The sequence below is a fragment of the Trichechus manatus genome, unplaced genomic scaffold (genome assembly GCF_000243295.1).
Source record: "Trichechus manatus latirostris isolate Lorelei unplaced genomic scaffold, TriManLat1.0 scaffold00130, whole genome shotgun sequence".
NCBI lineage: Eukaryota > Metazoa > Chordata > Mammalia > Sirenia > Trichechidae > Trichechus > Trichechus manatus.
In genome coordinates, this window is record NW_004444066.1 from 810,808 (window position 1) to 823,061 (window position 12,254).

A 12,254-nucleotide genomic window follows, 5' to 3' on the forward strand; every position below is an offset into this window, starting at 1 on the left:
GGCGGGTTGGGGGGCGGGCTCGGGTTTTGGTTACAGAGCTGCATCCTGGCTGCAAAGGGGGCTGAGCCCTGCAGTGAGGGTCTGGCCCGGGGTGCAGGGCAGAGGTGACCCTCCATGTCCCAGGCCCCTTCTTCCTTGTCCTGCTGTCTTTACCCTCTTATTACCTCCCCAACCTGGAACCTTTCTCACTTCAGGATGTTGCTGCCCAGGCCGTGGTGGGGCAGAGTCCAGGACTGGCTGAGGTCTTTGGATTCCAGCAACCCCCGGCATTTCTGCCTGCTCATGAGGGAGGCTTTGAAGAAATGGCCCACTGGGACAGTGTCCCAGGCTCAGTGTACCCCAGGGGACAGGCTGTTCATAGTCTGTCCATTACCCAGGACACTCTAGCTTTGCTGGGTGCTGGTCCCAGCTGTGTGGATGGAACCCTTCCAGAGTGGCAAGGCACCAGGGCTCTCTTGTGGCTCCAGTCTTGCATGAGTATCTGGAGGCCTCCCCTGTGCCTGCTGAGAGTCGATCCTGCCCGAGGTGGCCTGGCCCAGCCGCCAGTTCCAGCTCTGGCTTCTCTTCCTGGGGCCCCTGCCCTTTGGGGCCACAAGTGCAGGACCGGAGAAGGCCCTTTCTGCTTCCCACCAGGCACCAAGGCCTACTCCCTGAAACCAACCTTGCCCCAAATCAAGAGAGCCCAGCTGGGGATGAGGCTGGCACCTGCTCCTGGTGCCCTAGAAGGAAGGAGGCTTGGCCCAGGCCCTGTCCAATCTCAATCCCAGCTCAGAGCTTGCCTAGCTCAGAGCCTATCTAACTCAGTACCCAGCACATGGCCCAGGAGCCCCACTCAATCTGTAGCCAAAACCCAGTCCAGAGCTCAGTATCTCCAAACCTGCTAACAGGAGGGAGCTGGTAGGTGGCCAGGGCCCGAGATTGGTAGGGGGTCTTGGAACAAGAGGAGAGTGAGACTCAGGCATTGTGATGAGAAGTGCAGCCTGCTGGGGCGTCTGCTCTGCCTGGAAATCAGCGGGCTCCTATCTGTCCCCCTCTTGCCTGCTGTGGCTCCCTGAGATCCCCCAGCCAGGGATCCTGGGTCTGAACTCTGTGCCCCTGCGCCAGGTGGATGCTTATACCACTTGAGCCCCTGTGGTGGGGAGGGCTGGGATGGAGGGCAGACCAGAGGCAGCCCTGGCCCCTTGGGTTACAGATCTGGGAGGTAGAGCCCAGAGATGCCTGGTGAGGCCCCCTGCTTCCTGCTTGGCTGGACCAGCCCCAGGTGGCAGCAGATCTGCCAGCCAGAGGGGCTAGAGTTAGGGGGCGGCCCTGTCCAAGCTGGGCCTGCCTATGGATTCCCGGGCCCTGATGACCAGTCTCCCAGGAAGTGGAGAGCACCCCAGATTCAGCTGGAGGGACAGGGCTTCGAGCCCCACCCAAGGCCTTGGCACCGTTTCCACCTCTCGCTTGGAGCCTAATGGCTCCCTTGCGACATAGACAAGCCGGCCTATTAGTGCCGGGAAGAGGCTGGGCAGAGCTGGGTTGGGAAGGAGCACTGCTCTGGGAGTCCGGAGTTCCAGATTGTCATCCTGACTCTACCTCTCACTTTTGCAACTGCAGGAGGACCATGTCTCCTCTCTGGGCCTTGCCTCCCTGTCTGTAAGGGGCATGGGCTCCCTCAGGGCCCTCCCTGCCCTAATGGAGGCCAAATAACACAGGGTAGGGGGTGGAGTCACACAGACCTGCACGTGAGCCCCAGCTGGATGGCCTTGGTTGGGTAAATCACATCACATCTCTGCAAAATGGGCAAGAATCGTACCTATCTCAACGAATGTTTGTTGTGAAATTTAAATAATGCAATGTGTAAAGCGCTTAGCACAGGGCCTGGCTCTCCCGTGAGAGTAACTATTTTTCATGTCCTTGGAGGCAGTGAGCAAGCATTTTGTTCCCATGTTTCTCAGGAAAATGTGGAGGCTCCAACAGGGAAAAGACATGTCATAGGGCTCACAGCCAACCACAGTACTTGAACTTGAGTCCTCTCACTGCAAGTCACGTCATGTAGCCCTCAGCCTCTAGCAGCCATTGTCTCTGTCCCTTGGCTGCCTGCAAGGGCGTGTGTCCTCTGGGGGACACCTGCGGGCACAGTGATGCTTCCTGCTGCTGGCTGCTCCCTGACCCCTGACTTCCTGCCCTCCCTTCTGAGTGCAGGCCTGGCTTTACTTGCTGTGAGTCATCAATCACGTCACCCTCCACTCAGACCCTCTGCAGGATTCCTTTCTCTCCTGGCCCACTTTCCACCAATTCTGCCCCACACCCGCTGCCCTTAGTGGGACAGGCCCCATGGGGACCCTTCAGATTGCACACTTTCTGTGGTGTCTGCCCAGCCCTGGAGGGCCCTGAGCACTTGGGCATGTGCATGTGAGCACGAGTGTACACGTGAGCATGTGTGTAGGGGTGGAAATGGGATTAGAGTCTGCTGTCCCAATGCCACTGGGGCCGCGGACACCCACCCACGCCCATGTAACCCAGGAACGCGCCTGGCCCCATTTTGTACCCATCTGCATGGAGTACGGCCTACATCCACGTGTCGGCAGCTGTGCTGGCATATCAGAGCCATGCTCAGTGGCCTCCAGGGCTCCCACCCTGGCCACAGGCCCATGGCATGCAGGCTTGCTCTTGAGTACCACACACGTGTTCCAGATGGGGCACATGTGCTGACTTGCGTGCCTGCCATGGCCCTGGGGAGCAGGGAGTCTGGCAGGAACAATCCCCCCGATGCAATCATCCGCTCATTTTCTCAGCACCACAGAGACACAGCTGGCTCCTTGCTGCCCACCACCGCCGGGCACAGCTGCCAGCCCCGCGGGTACAGGGGATACAGTGAATTATCAGCTGCTACACTCAGTGTGGGGGGTGTAGTGATGGTGTGATGGGCCAGTGACAGCTACCCTGCCCCATGTTGCAGCAGTGCCCACACCCCTGAGCTGGGCTCTCCAGAGGAGTGTGTGTATATGTGTGTGTGTGTGTGTGTGTGAGGAGTGTGTGTGTGTGTGTGTGTGTGTGTGTGAGGAGTGTGTGTGTGTGTGTGTGTGTGAGGAGTGTGTGTGTGTGTGTGTAAGAGAGCTGCCAATGAAGACTCCTGCTCCCTCACTCTCCTCTCGAGCCATCTTTTCCCCATCAGGATCCCGCAGCCTGGGTCCTGCCCATTCCCCAGGACTGGGTGCACAGGGTCCAGGTCACCACAGGGACAGAGAGACAGAGGAAGTGAGATAGAAACATGAAAGGAAGTGAAAAGGAATAAGAAGGATAGCGAGAACTGAGAAGGAAGGACGCGAGGGAGAGTGGGGAGAAAAATGGAAAGAAAAAAGTGAGAAAGGGAAAAAGGAGGGAGAAGAAAGGAGAGCTGAAACAGAGGAGAGATGGAAGGAAGTAGGGAAAGATGGACAAACAGGGTAACAGGGTAGGTGGGGCTGAGGTGCAGCCACATAGGCCACCTCTGTGGTATGCTCCATTTCATCAGTGCCTACGGTGGGGGGCAGAAAGGTGGATGGGATTGTACTGAGCCCAGCAGAACAATCACCTCCTTTGTTTAGAACATTATGCTTCCATTAATATGGCCTCACAGCACATTTGCTTTTATTTGTTTTTTAAGTAGCATTATCATTCTGTTGGGACCTGATGAGCTGGAGGTCCTGTGGCCTCCTCTCCTCCCAGACCCTGTGCTTTGTCCTACAGGGATTGCTGCAAAATAGGACTAGGAGACAGGATGCCCAAACCATCAGCTAAATTCCAGTGCAGGCTCAAAGAACAGAGCTCCAGGACTTGAAGATGGCGGTGTGCTCTTCCATGATTCAGAGAGAGGAGTGTGATGGGGAGGGATGTTTGAGTCTCAGTAATGATAGCTTCCCATTTATTGAGCATTTACAATGTGTCAGTCACTGTGCACATCTCATTAAATCCATAGAACTGCCCTGGAGGAAGGGGATATCATTCACCCTATTTTACAGATGAAGAAACTGAGGGACAGAGAAGCTAGGATACTCATCCAAAATCACACAGCCAGTAGGTTGTGACTTATACACTGGCCTGAAACCCGCCGGTGCTCTAACCATTATGGAGCACCACCTCTCCCCTGGGCAATGACAGGGTGGTCTCAGTGGCCATTGAGGGCGGTTTCAGGGCTTTCATGTGTGGAAGCCATTCATTGCTGGGGACAGGCTCAAGGGTCTGGGGCACTGCTGGATGGCACCCAGCCCTTCCCCTACTTCCCCACCTGTGCTTCCAGCCCTGCCACAGTGTTCATGCCCTGCCGCTGCCCACCGGCTGTGCGGCCCCCGAGCACAGGCCTCTCCTCTCTGCCTCTGAATTGCGACGTTGGCGGCAGAAGCGGGAAGCATATTGTGCGCAGAAACAAAACCGAATGGTTTTTCCTCTTTCTGAAGGTGGTAATGGTGCAATTAGTGGCTAAGCCATTACCCGCCCCCCCTTGCTCGCCTCTCCTCCTTCCCCCCTGCCTCCCTCCCTTTTCTCTCCTGGGAAGAGGTGGCTGGATTGCAGAGCTCACCCCATCCTTCTCCCCCGCCCCAACTTCCAGGAAGAGGGGCAGAAATGGAGGGTACCCAGTTATCTCCAGGGGCCTAGGGTAGTGAGTCACGGACTTGCTAGGGTTGATGATGTGTCCGGCAAGTGAGGTGACCAGGAAGGGGGTGTGGAGGTTCGGAGGGGTGGGCTAGAAACCCAGAAGGTTTGAATCCCTGGATCCCACCCCACCCTCCAATCTGTACTCCTGGGGGCAAATGCTGACAGGATGCTTGAGCTGTCTGAGCTGTGAAGTGAGCTAAGGCACCCTCTGTCCTGAGCGAAGGAGGTGAGTGTGAAAGGGCCGAGACTTTAAGTCCAAAGCTGGAGTTTTGTGAGTAGTCATAGTTCCCCTTTAGACCTGCCTTTTCCTGTCCTAGAAACTAAAAAGAGGCTTCATGCTTACACCCTTTCCAAAGGCCTTCCAGCCTCCTCCACCTTCAGAGCCTTCCTCTACAGTGGCAGTTTTGTTCCCCTGCCTTGTAGAAAAGGAGCTAGAGGCTCAGAGGGGGTCAGTGACTTGCCCAGAGTCACACAGTTAATAAATGTCAGGGCCAGAGCTTGAACTCAGATCCTTAGTCTTAAACTCCAGTCCCTTTCTTTCTTAACCCCCTGGGTCTAGGGGTGAAATCTTGAGGCCTTAGCTATGGCTGCTGTCCTGAAGAGTTGAAGTTGACAGGGAAGTTACCCACAAAATCTGGGAATGAAGGTTTCAGGGCAGGTCCATGCTGCTGGCCCAGCCCCTGGTACCCCAGGCCATGCTCCCCTCCCCGCCGCTGCCTCCCGCAGCTTTTCCCTTGACTTGAAGCGCAAGCAGAAACTAGGACACAAGCCCCAGGAGACTAGATCTCCACAGCTCCTTTGGGGGCATGGGGTGGGGGAGAGGTTACGGGAGAGGCCTCGGGGGGGACAACTGTCACAGCAATGAGTGGTGGGGTAGCAGGCAGCCAGGGCTTTTCCCTCCCGAATCCTAGTGTCTCCTCTGCACTTCTCCCCCAATCTAGAGGGCCAGCATGATAGGCAAGGTGGTGGAAGAGCAGACGGAGACAGTGAAATAGGAAAGATAGAGGTAGAGCTAAAAAAATTACAGAGGGGAACAGAAAGACAGTTACAGAGACTACAGTGATCCACAGAGGGACAGAGGCATCCCAATGAATTAGCTATCGTTTCCCTGTAAACCTCAGAACTCGGCTGTTGCCAGGGCAACAGGGCAATACCTGTCTCTCCAGCAGGGAGGAAGTTGCCAGGGTAACTGCATCCTGTCTTTCCCGGGGACCATCCCAGAATGTGGCTCCCACCGGCCGTTACCATGGTAACTGCTTTTTTGCCCCACTGAATCCCATCCCGTCTGCTACAAGGGCCCCACAGTTAGGGGTGGGGGAGGTGGGAACAGAGAAGATCACTTATGGACTGAGTTTGTTCTCTGTCCCTCCCCCACCCCTCCCCTGGCTGATCACCCCTAGGGGTACTGGATCCACCCTCCCCGGGCCCACACAGGCCTGCAGTATTGTGCACAGTAGGGCCAGGCGATCGGGAGCAGGTTTCACAGTGGAAGGCAGGCAGGTGTTGGGGAGGCAGTTACCGGGGCAACGGGAACAGGGCGTTTCAGAGGGGGTTGCCATGGGGACCTGGATGCTGACGAAGGCTCGCGAGGCTGCGAGCAGCCACAGTGCCCTGCTCAGAAGCCCTGGGCTCGTCAGTCAAGCCTGCTCTCGGTTGGCACTCGGCAGCACGGGCAGGCGAGTGGCCCCTAGTTCTGGGAGTAGAGCAGCAGTGTCCGAGTCCTGGTCCCCCGGCCCCGAAGCTCGCCTGCCTGCACAGCACCAGGATGGCCACCATCACCTGCACCCGATTCACGGAAGAGTACCAGCTCTTCGAGGAACTGGGAAAGTGAGTTGCTCCTCCGGGAGTCCTGGAGGGCTCAGGGGGTCAGCGCTGCGGGAGGGGAGCGTGTGCCTGCAGTGCCCACTGCACATGTGCATGCCTGCGCTCAGGCACTTGTGTGCACAGGGTGCCCAGAGCCGGTGCGGGCATGTTTGCGGGCGCACAGATGTGCTGAGGCCACCCAGGCAGTTGTGTGTGTGTTGGGGTGAGGGGTTGATGTGCACACCAGTGCACAGAAACCTACAAGTACGTGTGACCTGGGCACACAGACTGTTAGAAACTCAGGGTTGAAAGGGGTTTTACCAGTCAACTGCATCCAACGCTGGAATCCCCTCTCCTGTTTCTCTTGGGGTGGCTATCTGGCCTCAACTTGGATGCCTCCAGTGATAGAAAGCTCACCACCTCCTAGGTAGTCCTTCCTGACTTTACACCTGGACCAGCTGTGCAGAGTGGCCAACCTCTACCTGTAAGCACCTTCCTCTCCCAGCTCCTGCCAGGAGTGAGGGCATGGGTACAGCAGGGGTTAATATCTGAGGGACTGGCCAGGCTTCCCTTAGTATTGGGAGGAGGGGAAGGGCAATCAGGCAAGTTAGGGGGCTACCACTGTTGCAGGGGGCTAGTAGTACAAAGGGTGAATCATCTCTGGTCCTTTGGTAAAGTTCCCAGCCCTGGAGTTCATTTCCACCTCTGATGACTGGTGTTGGAGAGAAGGGTGGGAGGACCAGGGCAGAGGGGAACTCCTTGGGGTAGCCTGGTAGGCTGTGGAGTGTCAGGGAAGGGATCCTGGATGCTCTAGCTAGGTTTGTGGAGGGTCCTGGGATGGATCAAGGGCTGGGGTGCAGTTTGGAGGCGGAGTCTGCACTGTGGGCAAAGGAGCTCCAGTGCTCTGGTTGGTTCCTGCTCTAGCAGCAGGCGTGCAGGAAAGAGGGCCCTTGTAAGCAGATGTGTGCTGGTGTGAGGTCTGGAGTGTGCATTTTGAAGGGGATCAATGTGCGGTGTTGTACAAGGACTGGATGTGGGGTGCAACTGAGTGCACTGAGAGGATGTGCAAGTGTTCACGTATGTGCACCAGTAGGAGGTGCTAGTGCATGCTTCATGTGTAAGACCTGGAAATGCAAGTGTGTACTGCATGGGTGTATGTGTGCAAATGTCACAAGGGGTGCCATTGGCTGGTTGGCATGGAGTAAAAGTGTGAGCATGCATCACTGTGTGTGCACATGGGTGGTAGTTCGGAGAGGTGTGCATGTCAGTAGGTAAACGTGTGTGAGGTCTGGCCGTGTGCAAATATGTCTGTGTAAGGATGTACATATTTGTGTTCATGTGAGACTTGGGTGCAGTTGTGTTTCTATGAGGCCTGGACATGTACATGTGTGTGAGGACTAGCGTGCACACACAGCAATGTATACATGTATGTGTGTATGTATGCACAGGTACACGTGTGAGGCCTGGGACCATAGGCTTGTGTGGGAGTGTGGGTGTTGTAGGCATGTGTGAGCTCATGCTGGGTGTCTGCATATGTGTGGGAGGTAGGCCTGTGGCTGTGTACAAGTGGGCTGCCTGTGCGTGCACACACACACACACACACACACACACATGGTACTCTGACACCTACAGCACACACAAGCTCCCTCATATGGACACACACCCATGTGCAGATGTCTATTTCCTCATGTCTGCAGGCTTCCAGGCTTTCTAAGTAGGTTTTTATGCTGAGGAGGGGTAGGCAGAAACAAAATGTTTAGGGCTGTTCTGGAGGACTGAGACTGTCCACTGAACCATGGGCCTGGCCAGGGACCCCTTCTCCAGCTAGTTTTCAATGCTCACCTGGAACCCAAGAATTCTCTGGTTAACCAGGAGCTCCTTTTTGGGTACAGCCCAGGCTTGGCTCTGGCAGGACTGCGTCACACAGGCAGTGAAATGGAGTTGAGATGTGACTCAGGCACTCCAAGTGAAAAGAAAAGTAATGTTTTGCCCCGAGAGGAGATGGTTATCATTGAAGACTGGGTTCTGTGGGCGCGACTTGGCAGGGAAGATACCCTGTGAGCCTTCTCAGCCCCACTGCCTGCCTGGGCTCTTTGAGGGACCAGGGGAGAATCAGAATTCCAGGGGACAGGGAGCCCTGGTGTGGCCCTGGCAGGAAAACCAAGGGTAGCAAGCGTGGCCAGGCCTTGTCTAATCAATTGCAGATCTCATCCTTCCAGAACAATCTGTGCTTTTAACCTTTTTTAGGTCACATATTCCTCCAGGAATCCGACAAAAGTCTAAGTCCAAATTCCCCAGAAAAATGCATAAGCCTACAAAATGTTGTACGCAATGTCAGGAGCTTGCAGGACATCAAGAAGGCTGTTACGGATGCATGAATTGGAGAAAAGGAGATGTGGGTGGCCAGGCTCCATGCCTCTCATGGTTTGGGTTTAAAAGGCCATGGCACGTCACTGATGAGGCCATGGACTCCTGTTCCGCACAACAGCTTCAGTCTGAGCATCCAGTGTGGCAGTTAGGGGTAGCATCCAGCGTGGCATGAGGGACACCAGCTCTGGAGCCAGGCTTTGAGTTCATCTTTACCAGCCATAAGCTCTGAGACACTGGGCAGACCACACACTGTCTCTCCAGCAGGGATGAAGTTGCCAGGGTAACTGTATCCTCTTTCCCAGGGACCATCCCATCACTGACCCTCAGTTTCCCTATACCTGTAATCTGGATCAAATAAAGGTTTGTGAGGATTAAATGAGATGGTGCATGTGAAGACATGGCATTAGGCCTGTCATGCAGTGGGACTTCACTAAGGGATCCCTGCTGAAGTGATAGTTGTCCTCAAAGTCTGGGCAGCACTGAAGATGGAGGATGGGGCTTGCCTGATGTTTACCTTTTGTCTGGAGTTTGCCCAGCTTGGGGGAGGGAGGCTGACGAAACCCTGCTCACCTGGGCTGGCAGGGTTGCACGGCTCCTCTTCTGTGGAATATGATGAAGATGCCTGTAGGGTCCCATCTTTCAATGGATGATCCATAGTTCTTGCCAGCCGAGACGTTGCAGTTACCATCTAGAGGCTGGACCCCTGTTTTAGAAGCTCACTTCAGATGGCTGACAGATGACTGGCAGAGGTGGCTGGGTTGGTGGTTGGGTCCAAAGGGGACATGAGAGCCTTTGGACCTCCTTCTGCGGGCCCTGGCTGCCCAGTTGCAGAGGGGGGGCTGTGTCTCTCGAGGGATTCTTGGCCCTGCCCAGCGAGGCTGGTCTGATGACTTTAGGCCTTCGAGGAGCCCAGGGTAGGCTATGGATGTAAGACAAACTCTCCCTCTCCTCCCCTGGTGGGCAGCCAGATGGTGGGTGCAGGCTGGAGTCAGGACCCTTGGCAGGAGGCTCCTGGGGCCTCTTGGTGCTACTGAATTGAAGGTAGAAGAACTGCCAGTCCCACTGAGATATATGAATTCAAATACACCAAGAACTTGATTTTAGAAACTAGAGAGTTGAGTTTGGGGCATCGGTGGTTCAGTTGTAGAATGCTACCTTCTATGCGAGAGACCCTGGTTTGATTCCCAATGCACCTCAGGCACAGCCACTACCCATCTTTCAGGGGAGGCTTGTGTATTGCTATGATGCTGAGCTTCAGAGGAGCTTCCAGACTAAAACAGACAGGAAGAAAGTCCTGGCAGTCTGCTTCCTAAAATCAGCCAAAGGAGCACAATGGTTTGATCCACAACCGCTCACGGAGATGGTGTAGGACCGGGCAGTGTTTTATTCCGTTGTTCATGAGGTCGCCAGGAGTTGGGTTGACTTGAAGGCAGGTAATAACAACAACAAGAAAAACAAGAGGGTTAGGGTGGGGCTATCTCCTGGGACCCAGAGACTAGCTCACTCCCTCCTCTCTTGATCCTAATCCTCCTTCCTCCTAGGGAATAAGAGGAAAAAAAAAAAAGACCCTAGGAGCCCTATTCGGTGGCAGCTGCAGTGACACCAGCTCCTAGGGGTCAGGATGGGCCTGGGAAGCAGGCAGAGCTCCCAGCCCAGAGCCGGACTTCTCTGAAGGCTGGGATCGCTGAGAAAGGCAGGCATGCCGGTGGGGAACAGGGGAGGTGCCGTAGGGCCCCAGGAAGGGGGTCAGGGCAAGAAGGTGGAGGAGGAGGCCTCTTCCAGCCTTCAACTCTCTCTAGGCTTTGGATCCCACGCCAGGGAAGGTCAGGGAGACAGAGAATCACCCTGCAGCCTGTGTAATCACTGGCGCCTTAAAGAAAGAGCCTCAGAAGAAGGTTTTACTTGAGAGAGGGAGAGAGGTGAGGGAGAAAGCCTGGAGAGGGCACAGCCCACTTTTTTCTCTCTAGAAACAGGGTTCTGAAATTGGCTCCAAGGGTGGGCTGGGGCTGGGGGAAGGGGCGTCAGTGTCCTGGTTGGTCCCGAGGTTGACGGAGCAGAGAGGGCTGGCTCCTCAAAGGGTGTCCTTTCCCTGAGCCTCATGCCCCGCTTGCCTCCACAGCTCTGTATCAGGAGCCAGGCTGGACTGGGTGATCAGTGGTGGCAGTGGGGCCCAGAGGCATTCCCTGAGCTGGAGGTGCAAGGTCCTGGGTGCATAGGCTCCCTCTTGGGACCCAAGCCTACCTATCTGTAAAATGGGTTTAGCACTCCAGGCCCTCCCTGGCAGAGCTGTTAGGAGGATAGGACGATGTCATCTTGGAGAGAGAGAACACTTGGGCCTAAGTGCTTCCGCTTCTAATAATCTCTCATAGCCACCTGGCACTCTGGGGCCTGAGAGGCGCTTTGCCATCCATTATCGCACCTCAGAGGGAGACAGGCAGGGCTTACTCACCCATCCTGCAGATGAGACAGAGGCTTGGAGAGGTGGAGGGCCCAGCTCCGGGGATGGGTGGCAGCACTTAGATTTGGGTCCAAGTCTCCAGGTCCCTGCAGTGTGTGAGGGAAGGCGCTGTTGAGTAGGAACACTCCTGGTGCCGCATCTGGGGAACATCCTCTCTCTTGCTCACTTCAAAGGCAGAGGGGCAGCGGCCTTGTGGGTGGAGGTACTCTGAGCTGAGTTTATTTTCCAGTTGTGATTCTGGCTCTAATTAACTAGGCCACTCTGGGTGTCCTTTGTGTGCCTCAACTTTACATCTGTAAAATGGGCATCATGTATTTCTGCAGATGCCTGAAATGCTACATGAAAATTACTGCCCTCTTTAGCCTCTCTCTGTGGAAGGAACACATGGGCAATTACAGACCCCAGAACATCAATACTGGAAGGACCCGGGAGACTGTCTACTCATTGCATAGATGATAGAAACAATGCCCAGAGAGAAGTGATTTGCCCAAGGTCACAGGGGGAGTCAGTGGCAAAGCCAGGCCTGGGACCAGATGATGTACAGGGACCCGGGGCCAAAGGATGGGAAGGTGGGGGGTGGGGGAGAAGGCAGGTCTTCAAGGAGGGGGAGGGGGTGGCAGGGGCAGGAAAGGACAGCCTTTCCTCCCTCCTCGGAACTATTGGAGCGGCAGGCGCAAATGTTCTGGTGCATACTGCAGCCCTCCGCCCCCACGCAGCCGCCCCCACACAGGCTGAGATACATTGACACTCCGAGAGCCTCCCTCCCTCCTGCCTCCCAGCACAAGCACACAATGACAAGGCTGCCAGCACCCCTGCAGTCTGGGTCGGCACCCCGACCCCAGGCCTTCCCCTATGCCGCTACCCTTTCAGTGGGGCGAGGGCAAAGCCCCGGAATGCAATGCCTGTGTCCAGTTGCTAGTGCACAGGTACACATGCGTGCACACACACGTACCTTCACACAAGCTCACAGGCCCACACATGCATGTGAGCATACACCCATGCT

The 12,254-nt window shown here is 55.7% G+C and overlaps 1 protein-coding gene across 1 annotated transcript in view; it reads left to right on the forward strand.

Moving 5' to 3' along the window:
• Positions 1-6,385: 6,385 nt before the first annotated feature.
• CAMK2A (calcium/calmodulin dependent protein kinase II alpha) overlaps positions 6,386-12,254 on the forward strand; it is a 74,650-nt gene continuing 68,781 nt past the window's right edge. Inside the window, exon 1 of the mRNA XM_004384895.2 lies at positions 6,386-6,447. Coding sequence (XP_004384952.1) covers positions 6,386-6,447 — 62 coding nt within the window. The remainder of the gene's footprint in view (positions 6,448-12,254) is intronic.